The sequence below is a fragment of the Caretta caretta genome, chromosome 18 (assembly GCF_965140235.1).
Source record: "Caretta caretta isolate rCarCar2 chromosome 18, rCarCar1.hap1, whole genome shotgun sequence".
NCBI lineage: Eukaryota > Metazoa > Chordata > Testudines > Cheloniidae > Caretta > Caretta caretta.
Genome location: NC_134223.1, coordinates 13,149,167 through 13,172,388, shown reverse-complemented (window position 1 = coordinate 13,172,388; position 23,222 = coordinate 13,149,167). Strand labels below are relative to the sequence as shown.

General features: G+C 44.1%; 1 protein-coding gene and 1 long non-coding RNA gene across 7 annotated transcripts in view; one reads left to right on the top strand and one right to left on the bottom strand.

Moving 5' to 3' along the window:
- Positions 1-23,222, bottom strand: part of LOC125624204 (beta-catenin-interacting protein 1) — a 162,157-nt gene that overhangs the window by 47,206 nt on the left and 91,729 nt on the right. For 2 of the 6 annotated variants that reach the window (XM_048824594.2, XM_048824595.2), the window contains exon 1: positions 13,621-13,937. The exons of the other annotated variants lie outside the window; for them this stretch is intronic. In XM_048824594.2, coding sequence (XP_048680551.1) covers positions 13,621-13,711 — 91 coding nt within the window. In that variant the 5' untranslated portion in view covers positions 13,712-13,937. Of the gene's footprint in view, positions 1-13,620; positions 13,938-23,222 lie in introns of those variants that run through there. 6 annotated transcript variants of the gene reach the window in all.
- LOC125624213 (uncharacterized) lies at positions 14,386-19,297 on the top strand. Its single transcript, XR_007353241.2, has 3 exons — positions 14,386-14,882; positions 15,090-15,194; positions 18,171-19,297. It is a non-coding gene; the product is annotated as an uncharacterized LOC125624213 (long non-coding RNA).

Sequence of the window (23,222 nt, the reverse complement as noted above, 5' to 3'; positions counted from 1 at the left end):
TTCCCTGTTTTCTCTGCATCTAATCAGTTTCTCAAATTTGAATTTACTAGTCCAAAGAAGATATCCTTGATATATCTGAAATGGTTCTTCTCCAGCCCTGAAATTGGTAATGACTGGTATAATTGATTAACAAGTGCAGAAATGCTCATGTCGTAGTTGCAGAAATGGGCCAGAGCTGCAAAGCTTACATTTGAACTTAAATTGTGGTATTAAGATCAGAGGTATTGGTTTAAGCCCCCTCTCTATACAGTAGAACTTTTCACAAAAGCAAGAGTGTTAACTGTAGTATTCTCACCTAATTTCAATTTAGGTAATAATATACTGTCCAATACCACTTGTACTCTTCCTTTAAAAACACATTAACTACTTTAAAAATATGTTATATTGCTGGTGCAAGATGGATGCTACTTCCCACCCTAGAGATAGCTAAATTTCAGTGGGGGTTAATGACCCCTACATGGACATTGTCCATTAAGTCCACTGGAATAAGATACTCCATTAATATAACAACCTAATTTTATTTGATGTAATTGTATTGATTTTAATAAATTTATAGAACATTTATTTTCAATTATTTAAAAAATATTCTATTATGCTGGGTTTAGTGATTTTGTTCATTTAAATTGTAACATATAGTTTAGAATTACTTTAATGAATTCATGCCCAAGTCAAATACAACTTTCACCCATTTGTACCGTTTAAGTATTTATACCCTGCACCACACTATGATATCAGATCTCCCTAAAAAAATAAATAAGTAATTTGTACTTTGATTTCCTGACTCCATAGCAATCCAGTAAAATTGTGAGGAGAAGTTCCTTTTCCCCCCATAACCATGGGAAAATTAAAGACAAGTCCTGTATTTTGTCCAAATGTCAGTGAGCTTTGTGGTCATTCTCATGTCCTGCAGAAGGAAGTTCCAAAGCCATAAGCCAACCAGCAAGAATTCTGTCTCCAGAGTTCACAAACAGTTTGGATTGAGTGGTTCTATTGTTTCTGGAAAAATATAATTTTGCAGTCATGTAGAAGGGCGCACTCTGAGGTAACCTGGGTCCAACCCATCAAAGGTTTTGAAGATTTGACCCAGTATACAATAAGGAGCCAGTGCAGAAAACTGAACATAAGAATGGCCATTCTGGGACATACCAAAGGTCCATCTTCCCTAGTGCCAGATGCTTCAGAGAGAATGAACAAAACAGGCAGTTACAGAGTAATCCGTTCCCTGTTGTCCAGTTGCCATTTATGGCAGTCAGAGGTTTAGGGACACCCAGAGCATGTGGTTGCATCCCTGACCATCTTGGCAACAGCCACTGATGGACCTATCCTTCAAGAACTTATCTAATTCTTTTTTGAACCTAGTTATACTTTTGGCCCTCACAACATCCCCTAGCAATGAATTTCACAGGCAGACTCTGCATTGAGTGAAAAAGTACTTCCTTATGTTCCAAGCTTTAAAAAAAAAAAAAAATCTTCAGCAGTTATCTGGTACAGAGGCTGATTTAAGCGACAAGTTACTTACCACAGTTAGTAGCTCTGCAATTTCCTATTTGAGTTTCTTCAGAACTCTTGGGTGAATACTATCTGGCCTTCGTGACTTCTTATTGTTGAATTTATCAATTAGTTCCAAAATCTCCTCTACTAACACACCAGTCTGAGACAGTTCCTCAGATCTGTCATCTAAGAAGAGTGGTGCAGGTATCTCCCCCGCTTCCTCTGTGGTGAAGACTGATGCAAAGAATTCATTACTGTCTGAATGCATCCGATGAAGTGAGCTGTAGCTCAAATAAATTTGTTAGTCTCTGAAGTGCCACAAGTACTCCTTTTATTACTGTCTCTGCTATGGCCCTGCCTTCCTTGAGTGCTTCTTTAGGATCTTGATCTTCCAGTAGAACCACTAACTGTTTGGCAGGCTTCCTGCTTCTGAATGTACTTAACAATATTTTGCTGTTACTTTCTTAACTGTCCTTAACTAGTTTCTCTTCATATTCTTTTTTGGCCTGCCAAGTTTTTCTTTTACACTTGACTTGCCAGAGTTTATGCTCCTTTCTATTTTCCTCACTCAGATTTGACTTCCAATTTTTAAAAGGATGCCTTTTTGTCTCTAACCACCTCTTTTACTCTGATATTTAGCCATGGTGACATTTTTGTGTTTGTTTTTTATTTGGGGTGTACATTTAATTTGAGCCTCTATTAGGGTGTTTTTAAACAGTTTTCATATAGCTTGCAGGCTTTTCATCCTTGTGATTCTTCCTTTAAATTTCTATTTAACTAGCTTCTTCATTTTTGTATAGCTCCCCTTTTTTATGTTAAATACAATTGTGATGTGTTTCTTTGGTATCTTCACCCTCACAAGGATGTTTATACTTAATTATAGGATGGTCACTATTATGACCACATTATGGTCACTATTACCAAGCAGTTCAGCTATAACCACCTCTTTGACTAGATGCTGCACTCCATTTAGGATTAAATCAAGAACTGCCTTACTCCTTGTGGGTTACAAGACTAACTCCTCCAACAAGCAGGCAATAATGGTGTTTAGAAATTTTCTCTCGCTATCCTGTCCTGAGATGACATATACACAGTCAATATGGGGAGAGTTGAACTCCCACATTATAATTGGGGTTTCTATTTATGTAGCCACTCTATTCTCCTGAACATTTCACGATCACCATCACGATCCTGTCAGCAGTATATGCCTACAGCTACAGACTTCTTATTCAAGCATGAAATTTCTATCAGAGATTCTATGGTAGGATTTGATTCATGTAAGATTTTTACTATATTTGATTCTATGCTCTCTTTCATATATAGTCCCACTCCCATGCCAGCATGACCTACTCTGTGATTTGTATATATTTTGTATCCTGGTATTTTCATGTCCCACTGATTACCATTGTTCCACCAAGTTTCTGTGATGCCTATTATACCAATATACTCATTTAATACCAGACCCTCAGATTCACCCATCTTAGTATTTAGGTTTCTAAAATTTGTATACAAGCACTTGTAAAATCTGTCAATATTTAGCTGTCTGCCTTCATGTGATGTAATGAATACATCATTTGACTGTTTCTCTTCAGTATCTACCTGTACTTCATCAACTTCTATCCTCTCTTCTTTGCTAGATTATAGAGTAACCTTTTTAATAAATCCTCCCCTAAGGGACATCTTTGTCCAAACTGTGTGCTCCTCCACACCTGTCAGCGTTCTCCCAGCTCTTAGTTTAAGAACTCCTCTACAATCTTTTTAATTTTACATGCCACCAATCTGGTTCCATTTTGGTTTAGATGGAGCCCATCCTTCCTGTACTGGCTCCTCCTTTCCCAAAAGGTTTCCCATTCCCTAATAAAACGAAATCCCTCCTCCCAACACCATCATTTCATTCATGAGACCCGGCAGTTCTGCTCATCTAACTGGCCCTGAATGTGGAACTAGAAGCACTTCAGAAAATGCTTCCATTGAGGTCCTGGACTTCAATCTCTTACGTAGCAGCCTAAATTTGGCCTCCACAGCCTCTGTCCTACCTTTCCCTATGTCATTAGTACCTACATGTACTACGACCACCAACTCCTCCTCAGCACTGCACACAAGTCCATCTAGATGGATCAAAAGGTTCGCAACCTTCCCGCCCAGCACACAATTTATTTAGTAGTTCTCCCAATCATCACAAACTCAACTACCTATATTTCTAAGCATCAAATTGCCCATCATTATAACCTGTCTCTTCCTAATAAGTGGAGTTCCCTGCCCCAGAGAAGTATCCTCAGTGCGAAAGGATACCAGGACATCATCTAGAAGGAGGGTCCCAACTATGGCATAAAGTGCTCACATCTACTGTTGTTACTTAGCAGACTGGTTACAACATGCTGAACTGTATAGAGGTTTTTTTCCCCCCAAAGACCTCGATCTTTATCTCCTGGTCAGTGCCTTGCATTACTCAAGCTTGGAAGACAGACCTGAAGACTGAATAAGTGTATAATAATTTAGGAGACAAAAAGTGATCTTGCCATTAAACCACAGGACTGACTCAAGGGTCTAATTGCCAGCTTTTCCACAGATTTACTATGTGACCATGGACAAGTCATACAGCCTCACTTTATTTCCATCTATAAAATAGGGGAGTGATGATTCTTTAGACCCAAAGATGCTAAAAGAGTTGAATGAATTCATGTCTGGAAAAATTGGATGAATTTTGAGGCCTTTTAACAAAAGATATTAGAAAAGAGTAAAATATAATTATTATTACCCAGTATGAAAAATCCACTCTGAAGTGGGTAGCTCTCTCAGTAACTGAGGTGGCCATTTCTTTTAACTGAAAGCTTACATTCTGCAGAAAGTTTTCATTCCTTATGATGGAAGGAAAACCATCTAAACCAGTGGTGGACAACCTGCAGCCCATCAGAGTAATCTGATTGCGGGCCGTGAGACATTTTGCGGACGTTGACTGTCCGCAGACACCATCCTCTGTTCCTAGCCAATGGGACCAGTGGGAAGCAATGGGCAGCATGTCCCTGTGGCCCCTTCGCCTGCAGGCGCTGCTTCCCACCGCTCCCATTGGCCGGTAACAGAGAACCACAGCTTCTGGGAGCTGCGGGGGGCGGTGCCTGTGGACAGTCAACGTCAGCAAAATGTCTTGCGGCCTACAATCAGATTACTCTGATGGGCCGCATGCAGCCCATGGGCCACAGGTTGCCCACCACTGATCTAAACATTAGCTACTAGCTAAAAATATGATTCTCATGAGCCTCCAAACACTGTTTCAGCACTTCTGCAGCTGCTCACAGCTTTACCAAGCAACAGCAGCAGTACAAAGTTAGCAAGCAAAGTCATGTTCAGCACTCGTGCCAAAATGTCATCACCTTCTCACTTGCCAGCAGTGGGGTGTGTCTGGGAAGCTAGGAATCTAAGAGCATTGAGGGTTGGCCCCAATACCTTTTAAATCTGCTAACAGGTAAGAAGATAAGAATAGCCAGACGGGTCAGACCAAAGGTCCATCTAGCCCAGTATCCTGTCTTCCGAAAGTGGCCAGTGCCAGGTGCTTCAGAGGGAATGAACAGAACAGGTAATCAAGTGATTCAGCAGGTATCTGATCATTTTTCAAGCCCTGAAATCAGATCTGGCCAACTGAATTTAACAATGAGGATTAACATCAAACTCACACAAACACTGGTCAATGAAATTTAAGTATCCTTAAATACTAAAAACAAGATCATAATGTCTATTGTATTGCTTTATTTTTTCAAATTAAATGAATACTGTACATTTTAGCAGAATTGGTGAATAATAATTTCCCTTTCATTTAAAAGAAAGTATGTTACCAGGTCCAAAAGCGCTATCACTGTAAGCTATTTTTTTTTTTTTGTATTACTGGGCTTCATATATTAACCTTGTCATCTATTGGCAGGCTTGGAAGGATTAGAATTTTTTTTGACTGGTAAACGTTGATTTCACCATACATAAAACAAACTGACAAAAATATTTCTATCCATAATCGAAATTGACAGGCTAAGTACAAAAATGCTTCTTTTCAACTTAGAGTTTGATTTACAGATATTTACTTTGTATATTTTGACATGGGTTGTTGAGAGTTTGTGTTTTAGCAGTTATAAAGCTTTAACTTTTTGAATCTCAATGTCCGTCATTAAATAATTGTTATGACCTCACCCCATAATTTCCTGCAACTGTGAAAATTTAAAGTTGAAAAAAAAATAGGAAAAAAAAACAAACAACAAACATCATCATCTGTCAAAATTATTTTTAAAACAAATCTAATTCAGCCAAGCCTTTCTATTGATTAGGAAAACTGCTTCCTTGCAGTTGAGTACAAACTTTGACTGAGAAACTGCCTAGTTTCCATATATGCAAGCAATCGTAACAGGAAACAAAACTACTCAGAGGTTAGGATACCCTAACTACCCAGATACCACTATGGATATATCCATTATGCCCATCAACGAAAGCTAAAAACAGGCTTCTTTACTTTGAGAAATACTAACTCATTCCAGATGACTGAAGATACAATTCTTTTTAAACAGTTTAGCAAGGCGCAATATAGTAACTTCCCACAATAGCTTTTGTATATTCTCTCAACTCCAGCTTGTCATTTTTCAGCTATAATTAAACAAGACTAAACACACAACAGAACAGCAAACTTTAATGCTGCAAAGCTTGAATTAGCAAAGCAGCACAATATTTGATTCAACCATTTTGGGAGCAATGAATTCCTGTGATGAAGTTAAGTAGCTCTGTGAGCAAGATTTAACGAGGACTCTCACCTTCATTGTACACAGCACATATATCACTGCTCAGGCTGAATAGTCCAAGTCACAGATGCCTTTTAAAATACACGTGAATACAAGTTGATGTTACTATCTCTTCACAAAAAGAAAAGGCGTACTTGTGGCACCTTAGAGACTAACCAATTTATGTTTTTATACATCCGATGAAGTGAGCTGTAGCTCACGAAAGCTTATGCTCAGATAAATTGGTTAGTCTCTAAGGTGCCACAAGTACTCCTTTTCTTTCTGCGAATACTGACTAACACGGCTGCTACTCTGAAACCATCCATCATGGTGTCTCATCTACATCAATTTTTTTTTTAAACAATCCTGAAGGAAATGCTGACAGTCCCTGGATGTCTTCTCCAATGTAACCAAAACAAAAATGGAAAAAAAAAACTCCATTCCCATGAATTTCTAACACTCTCACTAAACAAATGATAAACACTTTTGTTTAAAGGCAGCCTGCATTGTCATGTGGTAGACCCAAATCAGATTATTTCCAGTTTCTCACTCCCAGGCAGAAGTAGCGGATCTGGACTAGAAATCAAACTTAGCCTAGGTCTGTATTATAGACACTACAGCAGCATAGCTATCAGCACTACAACTGTGCCACTGTGGGAATACAGTGTGGACACCTGCTAAGGGAAGGGGTTTTTTCATTGCTGTAGTAAATCCACCTCTCATAGGTGGTAGCTAGGTCAACAGAAGAATTCTTCCATCAACCTTTCCGTGTTGTCACTGGGGATAGGTTGGCTTAACTACATCCCTCTTGTACATCACACAGGGATGTACCTAGGTCAACCTAAATTTAAGGTATAGACCAGACCTCAGAGGTCTCATGCACAGCCCGACAGACTGACACAAATTACAAATGAAGTTAATAAAAATGTAGGTTAATGAGTCTGTAGCCTGTGATTTTGAAGTTAAAAACCAGATAGACAGACGGGCATAGGCAGTGGGCAAAGAAATTTACAATGAGTGTTTCATGGATAGTTCAGAAAGCAGAATGAAAGCTTACATGGTCACATTCAATTTTTATTACAAGGTAACTAAAAAAAGGCTATTTCTATAACACCAGAGATTTCTATCAGTGTAACTTACGGCTCATGTTACTTTGTTGGCTGTAAGGGGGGGGAAGACATGTGACCTGCACGCTATTTCTGCGAGAGAAGAAAAAGTAGGTAGTGGAATGCTGGAAACATAGGCATAACAACAGATACTTGTTTAAACAGAATCATTTTTCTTCCACTTTAATCCCTGCAGATGCACGTCATCTCATTTGTACTATGGATGGAAAAACCACTTAGCATTGTCTCATCCAACTTACAGGGTGGCCATTATACCACGCCTTACCCAACATTATACATGCATTAATAGAAAGGTTTTTCTATCAGTAACTTATAAATTTCTCCTTCATATTTTCTCTTTTAGACCCATAAAGGACTTCTTTTATTTACAAGGGTACAAGGAAGTCCCTTTCGATTTAGCCATCTTTTAAGAAAATCTGAAACTCTGCCTTTTCTAAAGGGAAAACAGGAACCAAATATACCACTCTGTATCAAGAAGACTGGCCACTGTAATATCTTGAATAAACAATCTGAAAAACCATATGCTACTTGTGAGAAAGTTGTTTGTGGTTAGGTTTGAGAAATTCTTAAGAACACAGGAAACCTCTTGAATTGCTCAAAATCAGTTATGATTTCCTGGGTATTACTACTGTTTTGATTTTTACTGTTCCTTTCTGTGATCTGTATCACTCAGTTAAAAGACAGGACTTAAGGATTGAGGTGAAGCAGGGGTACCTTAATGTTGTACCTGATCAGTAAATGACTGCTGAAGAACTAGTCATTAAATGTACTGCTTTCTCATTTAAAAGAAAGACAGAAAGAAAGCACTCTTCCCTTTTGCAATTCAATTTCCCTTTCAATTCTATTTATCAGAGTGAAGTATTTAACCAAAGCATTGAGTATTTCTCAATACTAACGCTACACTTTTCTTATAATTGATATTAAAAGGTTTAACAACTCTGGTATTATACTCATTCTTAGTGCAACATAACTGATTACAAGATAAACACTAAAGAAATAATTTCATAAAAATTGCTTTTTATACTATGGACATTAAACAACATAGTTTGTACTTTTAACATTTATATTCTAGTTCTTTATAATACCTGAAAGCACCGATTAAACAAAAACTGAAAACTGCCATTTAAGCTTATATATATATATATATATATAATTTCTTTGAAGGACAGAAACAGTAGGAAGAAATCACAAATAAAGTATTAAAAGGACACAGTCAGGTCAAATTCAGACAACAGCTTTGTGTGTGTGTGTGTGTGTGTATACACACACGTGCACACACACACACACACCCCCTAGCCCCACTTGAAATGTTTCCATGTTTTGTCATGTTGTAGTTATTTATTTTAATTACCACAAGAGAACCAGCTTCCCATCCCAAAGACATTTTCCTGCAGTGTTTGCATTGTGTTAGGAGGACTGGAAAGTGAAACTGATTACAAACAAAACAACTAAATTGATTAGTCTGTTTTCACTGTCAAAGATGAATGACATACAAGTATTCAATTTTCACTGTCTGCTTTTTTAAAAACTATTAATGTATTAGTAGCATATATAAGGAAATAGTATTTTTAATCTAAGAATTTAAGTGTGTTTATTCAGTTTTATGCATAGTAACAGAATGCTATATACACATTATAAATTACACCACCATGAAAAGCTTTGCTAGCTTTCACGAGTCACGATTCTATAATTTACTTATAGACAGTTTGTAGCTTCAGATAAATGTACCTTCAGATAAACATTCTAGTATGTGCTATCTATAGTAATTAAAGTGTTCAAGTGTAGCAGCCTCTATCTGTGGATGTACCAAAGCCAAACAAGGCCTCATAACCCACAATTCACAACAACAAGTTAGTTAAAAACTAATCTTTAGAATCTAGCAGCTCAGGATTCTACTCCAGTAAAAGCAGCTTTAGGCTGGAAAATAAGAACAGACTGAGCTCTGACAAGAAACTGTAGATGAAATTCTAGTGGATTAAAACAACTACCATTTATGTACAATCTTCTGCAGAAATCTTAGCAGTAAATAAAAATAGCAAGTGGAAAATTAAGTTTCTGCAGCCAACTTTTCAAAGAAATAGAACAAAGGTAAGCGTGTATTCCGATCTTCCTTCGGATATTTCTACCAATACTTCAACAAAGCAACCAAGTATTCATGTTCTGCAGATACACAGGGTTAAAATGAGATGATTTCATAAATATTACATGTATAAAATATTGTTACATTTTGGTCTTTAGACTCATAATAACTGGTCAGAGTACCTGAAAAGAGCTTGTGCACTTTTAATCATAGCCACTATCTATAAAGTCCTGTAGACTTTCAATTACTTATCAAGTCTTGATGCTATGAAAAGAAAATGCAGCAAGAGATTGCATTTCACTCCGGTGAATTTATAGAAGCAAACATTTTTACAGATTAAACAAATAAAATGTTTCCATCGCAAGAAGTCAGTTGCATTTTAGTATCTCTTCAAATATTCTCATTTTTGATGCTCCACCTTTAAATTATAAATTTAAAGTCCACAAATACCACCATCAGATCAATTAAAGTATCTTGTATGCCTTTCAAATACATAGGTTCACATTCTGGTAAAGAATAGTTTGCAATACAGTACTCTAATGAAATCTGTTCAAAAGCAGACCTGCAATGCGTATGCTTTCAGTTTGCAAGATCAATCAATATCCAAACAGCTAACGTTTAAGAAGGGTATATAGCAAAAGACGCAATAAAACTACGTGTTTACTTTAGGAACAAGACAATGTTCTCTATAAAATCATGAAGATTACGTTCCAAGGGGCTCTATAAGGTGTTAGATTTCCCATTTCTTTTCACAGTTAACGATCAAAGCTCTTCTACTAACCAAAATACCATCAGGGTTTTAAAACTGCACACACACACACACCTGCCTTTCAAGAACCAGGGGAGAAGCTGTATTTACAATACGCAACCAGTCTAGGATTGGGCGGGTAGTCTCATCACATTTCACGACTTTAGCCTGTCTTTGAAATGAGTTACGACCTCTATTTCTCTATTAATTTCAGAGCAAACTACCTTTAAGAGGACGAAGAAAATATTCACGATGTAAAATCCAAGATTTTTTTGTGTGCGTGTGTGGGGGGGAATTATGTAACACACACACCCCTTGCTGCAGACTCCATCAACGCAACAATCAAACCAAAACAGAGTCAGAAGCATTATGCTTCCCGCATTCTTCTCCTTCCTACCAACATACATCTTAAAACAAAGTCATTTGCAGAGCCATTGCCTCCCCAGCCACTCCCGGTGACCTGGGCAGTCGAGCCTCGAGCTACATCTCTCAGAAGGAAGAGAACAGCCACTCTAACCCAAGGTGGGCAAGTCTCCCTTACTGGGAATAACCCACCACTACAACCCATCATCACGCCCGGCTCAGCATTAAAGAGAAGTGCGGGTGGCAACTGGAGTTAAACTTTCCCAACCACAAACACACACACGATAAACCATCCCCATCCGGCTGTCGGGAAGTCTCCCTCACTAGAACAACTCTCTCCTCCCTCCTCCATCATCCTTTGATCTATGATTAGGATCATGTGTTGCACGCTGTGTATAGGGGGGTAACTCCCCATCGTACCTCTTGCACCCCCTAACCCAGCACCATGGAGGAGAGGGAGTAACCCCCTTTCATCCCCAGCACCCTGGAGAGAGGCATCATCATCCAGCAGTACCCATCATCCCCCAAAGAACGAAGGAAGCCGACCTTGCCTCCAACCCCAACTCAGCCCTCGCATAAAAGGTGGTTTTACTCAAGGTAAAGGGATTAATTCCCATATGAAATAAGAGAGGGTTAAATTCCACCACGAGAGAGGTAAAGGGGATATTACCATGGGAAAAACAGGTTAGATTCCCCCCCCTCAAGGAGAGGGGCAGGGGACTCAAACCACACAGACAGGTAGGTAAATTGGGTGCCCCAAAGAGAATGCAGTTAGACCCCATCAAAGAGGGGAACTGGGGGTTAAATGCCATAGAGATTATAGATGGGATGCATGAGATGTCATCGTAAATAGAGTAAACTTCACCTCCAAAAAGGGGAACAGGGGTCCAAACCTCCCAGAGAGGACAGCTAGGGTGCCATAGGGTTAAATCTATAGATAGGGTGTCACGGGGAATTGGGGGGGAGGGAGGGGCTCAAGCCCCGCAGAGGACGGGCGGGGTGTCACGGGGAATTGGGAGGGCGAGGGAGGGGCTCAAGCCCCGCAGAGGACGGGCGGGGTGTCACGGGGAATTGAGGGGGGGGCGGCTCAAGCCCCGCAGAATACGGGCGGGGTGTCACGGGGAATTGGGGCGGGGGGGCGGCTCAAGCCCCGCAGAGGACGGGCGGGGTGTCACGGGGAATTGGGGCGGGGTGGCGGCTCAAGCCCCGCAGAATACGGGCGGGGTGTCACGGGGAATTGGGGCGGGGGGGCGGCTCAAGCCCCGCAGAGGACGGGCGGGGTGTCACGGGGAATTGGGGGGGGGGGGGCGGCTCAAGCCCCGCAGAGGACGGGCGGGGTGTCACGGGGAATTGGGGGGGGGCGGCTCAAGCCCCGCAGAGGACGGGCGGGGTGTCACGGGGAATTGGGGGGGGGCGGCTCAAGCCCCGCAGAGGACGGGCGGGGTGTCACGGGGAATTGGGGGGGGGGGCGGCTCAAGCCCCGCAGAGGACGGGCGGGGTGTCACGGGGAATTGGGGGGGGGGCTCCTCAAGCCCCGCAGAGGACGGGCGGGGTGTCACGGGGAATTGGGGGGGGGGCGGCTCAAGCCCCGCAGAGGACGGGCGGGGTGTCACGGGGAATTGGGGGGGGGCTCCTCAAGCCCCGCAGAGGACGGGCGGGGTGTCACGGGGAATTGGGGGGGGGCTCCTCAAGCCCCGCAGAGGACGGGCGGGGTGTCACGGGGAACTGGGGGGGGGCTCCTCAAGCCCCGCAGAGGACGGGCGGGGTGTCACGGGGAATTGGGGGGGGGGCTCCTCAAGCCCCGCAGAGGACGGGCGGGGTGTCACGGGGAATTGGGGGGGGGCTCCTCAAGCCCCGCAGAGGACGGGCGGGGTGTCACGGGGAATTGGGGGGGGGGCGGCTCAAGCCCCGCAGAAGACGGGCGGGGTGTCACGGGGAATTGGGGGGGGCTCAAGCCCCGCAGAGGACGGGCGGGGTGTCACGGGGAATTGGGGGGGGCTCAAGCCCCGCAGAGGACGGGCGGGGTGTCACGGGGAATTGGGGGGGGCTCAAGCCCCGCAGAGGACGGGCGGGGTGTCACGGGGAATTGGGGGGGGCTCCTCAAGCCCCGCAGAGGACGGGCGGGGTGTCACGGGGAATTGGGGGGGGCTCCTCAAGCCCCGCAGAGGACGGGCGGGGTGTCACGGGGAATTGGGGGGGGGCTCCTCAAGCCCCGCAGAGGACGGGCGGGGTGTCACGGGGAATTGGGGGGGGGGGGCGGCTCAAGCCCCGCAGAGAACGGGCGGGGTGTCACGGGGAATTGGGGGGGGGGGCGGCTCAAGCCCCGCAGAGAACGGGCGGGGTGTCACGGGGAATTGGGGGGGAGCTCAAGCCCCGCAGAGGACGGGCGGGGTGTCACGGGGAATTGGGGGGGGGCGGCTCAAGCCCCGCAGAGAACGGGCGGGGTGTCACGGGGAATTGGGGGGGGGGCGGCTCAAGCCCCGCAGAGGACGGGCGGGGTGTCACGGGGAATTGGGGGGGAGCTCAAGCCCCGCAGAGGACGGGCGGGGTGTCACGGGGAATTGGGGGGGAGCTCAAGCCCCGCAGAGGACGGGCGGGGTGTCACGGGGAATTGGGGGGGGGCGGCTCAAGCCCCGCAGAGGACGGGCGGGGTGTCACGGGGAATTGGGGGGGAGCTCAAGCCCCGCAGAGGACGGGCGGGGTGTCACGGGGAATTGGGGGGGAGCTCAAGCCCCGCAGAGGACGGGCGGGGTGTCACGGGGAATTGGGGGGGGGCGGCTCAAGCCCCGCAGAGGACGGGCGGGGTGTCACGGGGAATTGAGGGGGGGGCTCAAGCCCCGCAGAAGACGGGCGGGGTGTCACGGGGAATTGGGGGGGGCTCCTCAAGCCCCGCAGAGGACGGGCGGGGTGTCACGGGGAATTGGGGGGGGGGCTCAAGCCCCGCAGAGGACGGGCGGGGTGTCACGAGGCAGGGGTTAGAGGCGCCCCCTCACACGCAGTCTCCCAGGGAGGGTTCAGTGCGGCGGGTTCACCCCCCCGCCCCCGGGGCTCACTCACCTCTAGCAGCCCAGACCCCAGCGCAGAGCAGCCCAGCGGTGAGGAGCCAGGCGGGCGTCAGGAGAGGGCAGAGCATCCCGGGGCGCAGCATCGCTCGCTCTCTCCCCGCTCAGAGCGGGTGGGGGGATTGACCCCTAAGAGACAGGGAAGGGGGCGCCCCTAGCGGGCCCGGCTGCGTCCCGCGCCGCGCGGCGGAGGGTCCGGGGCGCTGAGGAAGCTCCGCTCCCTTCCTCAGAGCCCAGCACTCCGCCAGCGGCCGCTAAGATCAAGATGGCGGCGGCTGATGCTTAGGTTCATTCTCTCCCGCAGCGGTTACCAGGCGGGGGAGGGGGAGCCGGGGAGAAACCAACTCAGCGAGAGGGAGAGGGATGGGATATACGGGATGGGAGAAACCACCTCATTCCTATGGAGGAGGGGAACAAACCACTTAATCGTCGCAGGGGGAGAGGGGCAAAAGGAGAGAACTCACCTGGGGCAAGAGGGTAGAACCATTTGGGGGGGGGGACACCCACACCTTATTTCTTGGGGTGAATTAGAGGGAGGAGAGAAATCAAACCTGTTGCGGGGGGGGGGTGTTCCTGGAGGGGAGAGACCACCTCATGGGGGTGGATAACATTTCTGCGGGAAATGTTGGGGGGCGGGGGTTGAGAGAAGGAAAGTACCATCTGGGGCGGTAGACAGATGGGGAAAAAACCATCTCATCTCTGTGGGGGGAAGGTTGTTTTCACGCTCTACCTGGAAGAAACCAAAACTACCCCGCCCTCTCCTCTGGACTCCTGTCACAGCCAGGGCTGGTTGTGCCCCTGCTCTCCCTCTGCAGAGCCCGGGGCTTCCTCCTCCAGCGTGGGGATGGCTCCATTCCTTTTGCACTGGAGGGGGAGGATGCGGGTGATCATGGGCCTGCCCGTTTGCATTGTATTAAACATCACACATTGCAATGCCATCTCACATGATTTGCTCTGTAGAGGTAGGAGCGCAGGCGGGAGGTATGTAGATGCTGGCGCACCATCCATTTTGTATTGCCTTGCAAGCTCTCATCGCTTGCATTGAAAAGGGGGCAGAATGCAGATGCTGCTGCTCAGTCAGTCGTGCCCTGTGTTAAGCACCACATAGTGGGCGCTACCAGGATAAAAATAAATAACATTGCAATGCATACTACCGTGGTCTGTGTTGGCTGGAGTGGAAGGCAGAGCTAAAGACAGATGCGTTATTCAGTTTGCTTTACACTGCAATGCAGACTCCCTTGGATGCAGGGAGGGAAGGTACAGATGCTCAGTTCCTTTTGTGTCGCATTAAACTTCATATTCCACTGCAAACTCGCGTGGTTTTCCACTGGATGAGGCAGAGGCGGAGGAGTTAAAACGGTGGCGCCCTGTTACTTATTTAATGGGTGCATATGGAGTGGGTGGATGGTGGGAATGTAAAATGCTGTATCACTCGCAATGCTTTCTCCTTTTTGTATTGTACAGTATTAAAATTCACAAACTGCAATGCAATGAAATCTATCCAGAAACCAAATCCTTCAGTCTTTACTCAGCCAGAAGCCTAGCTGAAATCAAGGACATTTTTCCTAGGTAAGAACTGATGAAAGATTGTAGGATTTACATAAGGAACAGTTTGCAGCATAACTGGCCTAATGCAACAGTTATTTTCAGGAGCCTAGATTTCTCTCCAAACTATGTAGGATTGTTGTCTTCTTTCTATTATTGTGTACTCTATTTCCATGGTTGTGTTGTTAATTTTTCCTGATATTCTCCAAAGAATAATTGTTTGCATTCCTGCCATTGAAATTAACTGTGTTGCAAGATTGCTCTGTATCTTGCTAATACAAAAATAATATTTTGCTCTTGTATAGCTCCTTCCACGTGAGGATCTGGAGTTACTTTACAAACATTAACTAATTAAAACTTCATGACTCAATAGTGGGTCACTATCAAGTCATTCTTTTAAAAATTACTTTTTAAAAATTCCAGTTCCTGATACATCAGCTTTTAAATAGTATATCCTGACTTTCTAAACATTCCTTTACATTTTTATAAGGGATTGGCCTGCTCCCGTGTTAATATTTGTAAAGATATTTCCAGCAAAGCTGGAATTGATTCAGGGCCCTGATCCTGCTATAGGGGAGTAGGATCAAGCCCTTAGAGCCTGATTCTTCAATGACAGGGGTAGAGGTCTGCCCACAAATATCACATTGTAGGCTGGTAGCTTACCAGGGAAATGGTAAAAGAGACCTGCATAAAGTACTGTCAAATGCACAACGTGAAAAAAATAGAGAAAAATATGGCAAGGGTTTGTTTTTTAAAGTAATCTAAGGCCACAATGCTGCAAAGACTTATCTATATGCTTAACTTTAAGTACATGCATAAGTCTTTATAGGATCAGGTCTATAGGTGATTTTTGAGTTGGTGTCCTTTGAAGAATTATTAGCCCAATTTTACAGATGGAGAAACTGAGGCACAAAATGCCTCTCTCATAATTGAGTAGTATAAATGTTTCTGCATAGAGTAGCTAAACTGTTTTTCAAGTACCTAAGAAGCATGCAGACATTCAGATTAGTCAGATGCATTTTTATGTACATTGATTCTTTTTTATTAAGACACAGCATTAAGTTCTATCTGGGAAAACGTGCAGGTGCCTCATGTGGAAGAAGCCTGCATGTGAATAATTCAGTTGCACAGAACCTGTTCAGCAGCAGAAGGATGATGGTCTCAGGTTCCTTTGTTATTATTGCTCTTTGATCAAAAAATTCAATCAGAGAGCCAATTTCAAAAGAGGAAAATCTACCTTCCCAGATGTATAGAGCTTCATAAAAGCCAAAGTGAGACAGACTGATTTTATCATTACAGAGATGACTCTTTTGCACCTATTCGCCATTTCACGCCCACAGTAAAATAAAACAGACTGTTTTGACATCCCTGATATGGTTTTTATTTCCATCTTTTTTTATATATTTAAACTCATCATGTGCCTTTAGTGCTGGCATGACAGACAGCTGTTTATCTATAGAACAGGCAGTCCCAGTAACAGCTCCTGCCACGTTGCCCCACCAGTATACCAGCAAAGCAAACTCCAGATGTAGGGGACATCCAGCCTTCCAGAGCCGAGAGGATAATTTATTCACCACACCAGTCAGTCCTTGCTCTACTCTACTAAAAGACAACTAGTAACAATTATTGTGCTGTTTTTCTTACTCTTATGGACACTTCACCACTGGGAATTGGACAAAGGCCACCAAAGAGCCATCAGAGGCAACTTTCACTACCTAGCATCCTGGGCTGGATTTAAACTGGATCCTGCAGGTGAAGATTTTCATGCATTACCAGTCCCCTACACTATTCATCCCACCTCCAGGATGCTTATTTTAGTTTAGCAGCTATATATTCTATGTTGTTGAAAAATCACTGCTTCCTCAACATGGAGGCAACATCTTGTGAGCATGTATCCCACTGAACATCAGAGAAAAGTAGGGAAAGAAACAACTGAATGTCCCACATCATTAAAAGGAGCTTGGGGAGTCTAGTGCTTGGAGCAGGACGCTCTGAGACAGAATTCTTGAGTGCTATTCCTAGCAGTGCCAATCATTTTCTTAAAGCAAGTTACTTAATCTTTCTGTGCCTCAGCTGACCAATCTATAAAATGGTAATAATAATACTTCCTTGTAGAGGTCATTTGAAACTTGTGTTTGTAAAGTAATGTCAGGTTTCAGAGTAACAGCCGTGTTAGTCTGTATTCGCAAAAAGAAAAGGAGACAGTAGGGTGGGAGGAGGTATTGTTTCATGGTCTCTGTGTGTATATAATGTCTTCTGCAGTTTCCACGGTATGCAGCCGATGAAGTGAGCTGTAGCTCACGAAAGCTCATGCTCAAATAAATTGGTTAGTCTCTAAGGTGCCACGAGTACTCCTTTTCTTTTTGTAAAGTAATGTGTGATTCTCACATTTAAGGTGCTATGGATATGCACTGTATTATTATTAAAACAGACTGTCCCATTAGAAGATGACAGAGAGGATTATAGACTGTCTACAAAAATGTAAGTAAACTAATTTATTTTCCCAAGCCCTGGGGCCTGATCCAGGGAGGTGCTGAGCATCCACAACTTCCCGTAACACCAGTGGGAGTTGTGGGTGGTGAGCATCTCTTGGGCTCAGCCACAGGGCAGGTCTGGATAGGCCTACTTTCTTTACACAGTTCCCTTACAGATGCATCATTTCCTCTTTAAACTGATGCTCAAAAAAAAATGAAACCCTTCAGGGATCTTTTTCTGTGAGGCTCCATCCTGAGGGAACAGCTTCCACTACTCAGATTGCTCTTTGAATTTCCAAGGTGCTATTCGGCAGCTGGAGAAATGCCATATGATGCATTGTTCAAAGAGTTTTATTAGAGCTTAATATGCTCTCCAAGATGTGCCAAGTCTATCATTACCTGACAATAGAATTTTGTTAGTTCATAACAAAATAGTAGGGTTTGGACAGCTTGTATAAACACATTTATGATGTTATTACTTCCTTGGTGGAGAGCAAGAGGGTGGATTTTTATTATTTTATTTTAGGTATAAGCAGCAGCATAGATACTAATGTCTGACTTGGCAATCAAATACGGCTGGTGTGACTACATCGACCAGAGATGGACCCAGAGCATCAGGACAACCCGAATCTGACACGTTGCTCACCAGCACATAGAAAGATTGAAAAAACCAAGAGTTTGAAAATCAGAAAGCAAACCAAAGTAGTCCCATAAAATTAATTTGCATCCAGAAGAGCAAACCCCCGTTCATTCTACCCACACATTACAACACCTTTGCTAGAACCACCATGTTCTGAAAAGAGCAGGAAACTACAGGATAATACTCTGAGGGAAGACACTCAGTGTTATGCTCCCTGTTTGCCAGTTGGGCAGTGCTGCTTCTAACTTTGCTGTGTAACCATCCCTTGGCAAAGTGACCAGTTTACCTCACAGCTATTTATTTTGGGGGCTGGACGATGACCCAGACCACTTGCTTTATCAGCAGCTAGAAAGTCAATCTGCATTTCTTATTCAAGCTTCCCATAAAAATGTCTTGATTTAACAATCTGCTCAACTGTGACGATTTGGAGGTTCTGTCTGTACCAATTCTGAGTTGTGGATGAGGTTATGAAATTGTATCATGACATTACCGTGTCTTGGAAAGCCTATATGTTTTTAGAACCACCGCGAGTTAGCAGAGTTGTTTCACATTTTTGCCAGGCCAGAGACAATGGTGGGTGACAAAGCAGACAATAGCCTATTCAAAGTAAAATACCTTTGGACAATGGATTTGCTCTAGCTGGGATAAGACACTTCCTCCTCTTGTCTGAAGGGGGGAGGGGCGTGCCTTGGGAGCAATGGAAAGTTACCAAAAAGCAGAACAAAAGCAGCAGGTCACCCCCACTCCCCGGCAGGAAATTATAAAGGGACACACAGAGGGGACATGGGGGAGGGAGCCATTTTATACCAGATTAAGATGAGGGAGCCTGCAGCGGGGGCAGGATAGGCAAGGGGGCAGAGAACCCTGCCTGCCTGATGGAACACAGATGAGCTCCCAAGGGAAAGGTGAGCTACTGAGGGACATTGCGTTTAGGATATTTTATGGTTTTCTGTATGATCTGTATTCTATGTGTTTTGTTAAGTAAAGAACAGCGGTGCTAGAATCGGTGCTAAGCCTATCTACCAGTATGGTTTGGTCTACACTACAAGGTTAGATCGACATAGGGTGACCAGATGTCCCAATTTTATAGGGACAGACCCGATATTTGGAGCTGTGTCTTATATAGGCTCCTATTACCCCCCACCCCCATCCCAATTTTTCACACTTCCTGTCTGGTCACCCTAAGTCGACATAAGGCAGCTTACATTGTCTACATGAAAATGCACTACACTACACTGCAAGCGTCTACATGAAAATGTCACTCCCACTGATGTAACTTACCCACTACGACTACTTAATAACTCCACCTCTGTGAGAGGCGTAGCGTTTAGGTTGATGTTCGGTTGACACAGTGTCAGTGTAGACACTGCATTGCTTACATTGACTGCTACTGCCTTTCAGAAGCCATCCCACAATACCCAACATTGACAATTGAATCGGTGCAAGCGCTCCTGGTGAGGACACGCACCAACAACACAAGGAGCTTAGTGCAGATATGGAAAAGCAATTTAATTACTCCAGTGACTGTAAGTCAACGTAACGTAGGTCGATTTAGTTTTATAGTGTAGACTTGCCCTTAGTGTTTAAGCGCTCACAACTACCACATTGGCCCTGAAAGAGAGAAACTGTAAACCAGAAGCTTCACACCTTTTGGGTGGGTTCTAGGAGAAGGGTATGCTTAAGTACAAGGGAGCTGAAGGCTCAGTGCTGCATGCAGAGGGGCTAGACAGCTGGACAGTGGGTTACAACACTCAGAGTGGGGTGCTAGATAGAAGGTCTGAGCTGAGAGAGTATGCCTAGAGACTCAGAGATTGGGGCCATGGCTGGATTCCAGTCAGGCCCCAACAGTTTGAAACACCCCAGGGACACAAAGCAACACAGGCTTGGATTCCCCTTGTAGCAGTCCAACTGGGCTAGGAAGGGGGACTTGCTAGGATGTGCGACACCAATATACGCTAGATAGCACATCATATCAATAGAAGCCTCTAGCCCAGCTGTTGCAGTGTATAGCTGAATCCTGACATTCTATCAATGTTTCACCAGCTGAGAGTGTGTTATAATGTATATTTTTCTTTTGGTAAGTAGGAGCCCAACCCAACAAATCCTTACTCACAGGAGTAATCTTATTGACTCAATGCACAATTAAGGACCACATACACACAAGTAAAGGTTTGCATGGGAACTGTAAATGTATTTGGAATCGATTCACAGCAGTCTGGACAGTTGGCATATACATACAAGACAGTACTCTCTGCAAAGTAATACATTTTTCAAATGTAAATAATCAAACAACCTGATCTTATTATATACATCAGAAAAAATCGTATTCAAAAAGCATAATCCAGAATGACATGGCTATTACTGTGTCCTAAAATGGTGAAAACAACATTAAATAACATTACCATCCCAGGTACGATGGTAAATTATTTAACTTGAGTTCTACTAAAACATGTGCTCCTAACATCTCTTTTCCAACTTGAGTGTCATCTCAAACAGTTTATCAGAAGGAAAAATATTGCAGCGCTTATCTAAATAGTTCTGATCCTCCAAAACCTATGAAGGCGAGACACTGCGGAGAGAATATGTCAGGGCCCCTTTATGTAGATATAGATGCTTTCCCAAATTACCTTAATTAAAAAAAAAAAAGAATTAATCTGCAATTATGTCACTTTGTGCTATGGCACTACCAGATCTCAGGGCTTGTCTCCACTACCGGCCGGATCGACAGGCAGTGATCAATTTAGCAGGGGTTGATTTATCGTGTCTAGTATAGATACGTTTCAGAGCAGCAGCCATGTTAGTCTGTATCCGCAAAAAGAACAGGAGTACTTGTGGCACCTTAGAGACTAACAAATTTATTAGAGCATAAGCTTTCGTGGGCTGTAGCCCACTTCATCGAATGCATAGAATGGAACATATAGTAAGATAGATATACACATACAGATAAGAAAGGAGTACTTGTGGCACCTTAGAGACTAACCAATTTATTTGAGCATGAGCTTTCGTGAGCTACAGCTTTTCTCACCCTGGATTTGTGCTGGAAATGGCCCAACCTGATGAACACTTTAGATAAGCTATTACCAGCAGGACATTGGGGTGGGAAGAGGTATTGTTTCATATTCTCTGTGTATATATAAAGTCTGCTGCAGTTTCCACGGTATGCATCCGATGAAGTGAGCTGTAGCTCACGAAAGCTCATGCTCAAATAAATTGGTTAGTCTCTAAGGTGCCACTCGTACTCCTTTTTGCGAATACAGACTAACACGGCTGTTACTCTGAAACATACAGATAAGTTGAAAGTTACCATACAAACTGTTTCAGAGTAACAGCCGTCTTAGTCTGTATTCGCAAAAAGAAAAGGAGAACTTGTGGCACCTTAGAGACTAACCAATTTATTTGAGCATGAGCTTTCGTGAGCTGTGAGAGGCTAATTAGTTAAGATGAGCTATTATCAGCAGGAAAAACACACTTTTGTAGTGATAATCAAGATGGCCTATTTAGACAGTTGACAAGAAGGTGCGAGGATACTTAACTTAAGGAAATGGATTCAATATGTGTAATGACCCAGCCACTCCCAGTCTCTATTCAAACCCAAGTTAATGGTATCTAGTTTGCATATTAATTCAAGCTCAGCGGTTTCTCATTAGAGTCTGTTTTTGAAGCTTTTCTGTTGCAAAATTGCCACCCTTTACTGAGTGGCCAGAGAGGTTGAAGTGTTCTCCTACCGGCTTTTGAATGTTATGATTCCCGACGTCAGGTTTGTGTCCATTTCTTCTTTTGCGTAGAGACTGTCCGGTTTGGCCAATGTACATGGCAGAGGGGCATTGCTGGCACATGATGGCATATATCACATGATGTGCAGGTGAACGAGCCCCTGATGGCGTGGCTAATGTGATTAGGTCCTATGATGGTGTCACTTGAATAAATATGTGCGCAGAATTGGCATCGGGCTTTGTTGCAAGAATAGGTTCCTGGGTTAGTGTTTTTGTTGTGTGGTCGCTGGTGAGTATTTGCTTCAGGTTGAGGGGCTGTCTGTAAGCGAGGACTGGTCTGTCTCCCAAGATCTGTGAGAGTGATGGGTCGTCCTTCAGGATAGGTTGTAGATCCTTGATGATGCACTGGAGAGGTTTTCGTTGAGGGCTGAAGGTGATGGCTAGTGGCGTTCTGTTATTTTCTTTGTTGGGCCTGTCCTGTAGTAGGTGACTTCTGGGTACTCTTCTGGCTCTGTCAGTCCGTTTTTTCACTTCGGCAGGTGGGTACTGTAGTTTTAAGAATGCTTGATAAACACCTTGGTATCGCCTTGGTGAGTTAAGTATCCTCACACCTTCTTGTCAACTTTCTAAATGGGCCATCTTGATTATCACTACAAAAGTTTTTTTCTCCTGCTGATAATAGCACATCTTAACTAATTAGAAAAGGAGTACTTGTGGCACCTTAGCCCTGGTCTACACTAGGACTTTAGGTCGAATTTAGCAGTGTTAAATCGATTTAAACCTGCACCCATCCACACAATGAAGCCCTTTATTTCGACTTAAAGGGCTCTTAAAATCGATTTCCTTACTCCACCCCTGACAAGTGGATTAGCGCTTAAATCGACGTTGCCGGCTCGAATTTGGGGTACTGTGGACACAATTCGATGGTATTGGCCTCCGGGAGCTATCCCAGAGTTCTCCATTATGACCGCTCTGGACAGCACTCTCAACTCAGATGCACTGGCCAGGTAGACAGGAAAAGAACCGCGAACTTTTGAATCTCATTTCCTGTTTGGCCAGCGTGGCAAGCTGCAGGTGACCATGCAGAGCTCATCAGCACAGGTGACCATGATGGAGTCCCAGAATCGCAAAAGAGCTCCAGCATGGACCGAACGGGAGGTACGGGATCTGATCGCTGTTTGGGGAGAGGAATCCGTGCTATCAGAACTCCGTTCCAGTTTTCAAA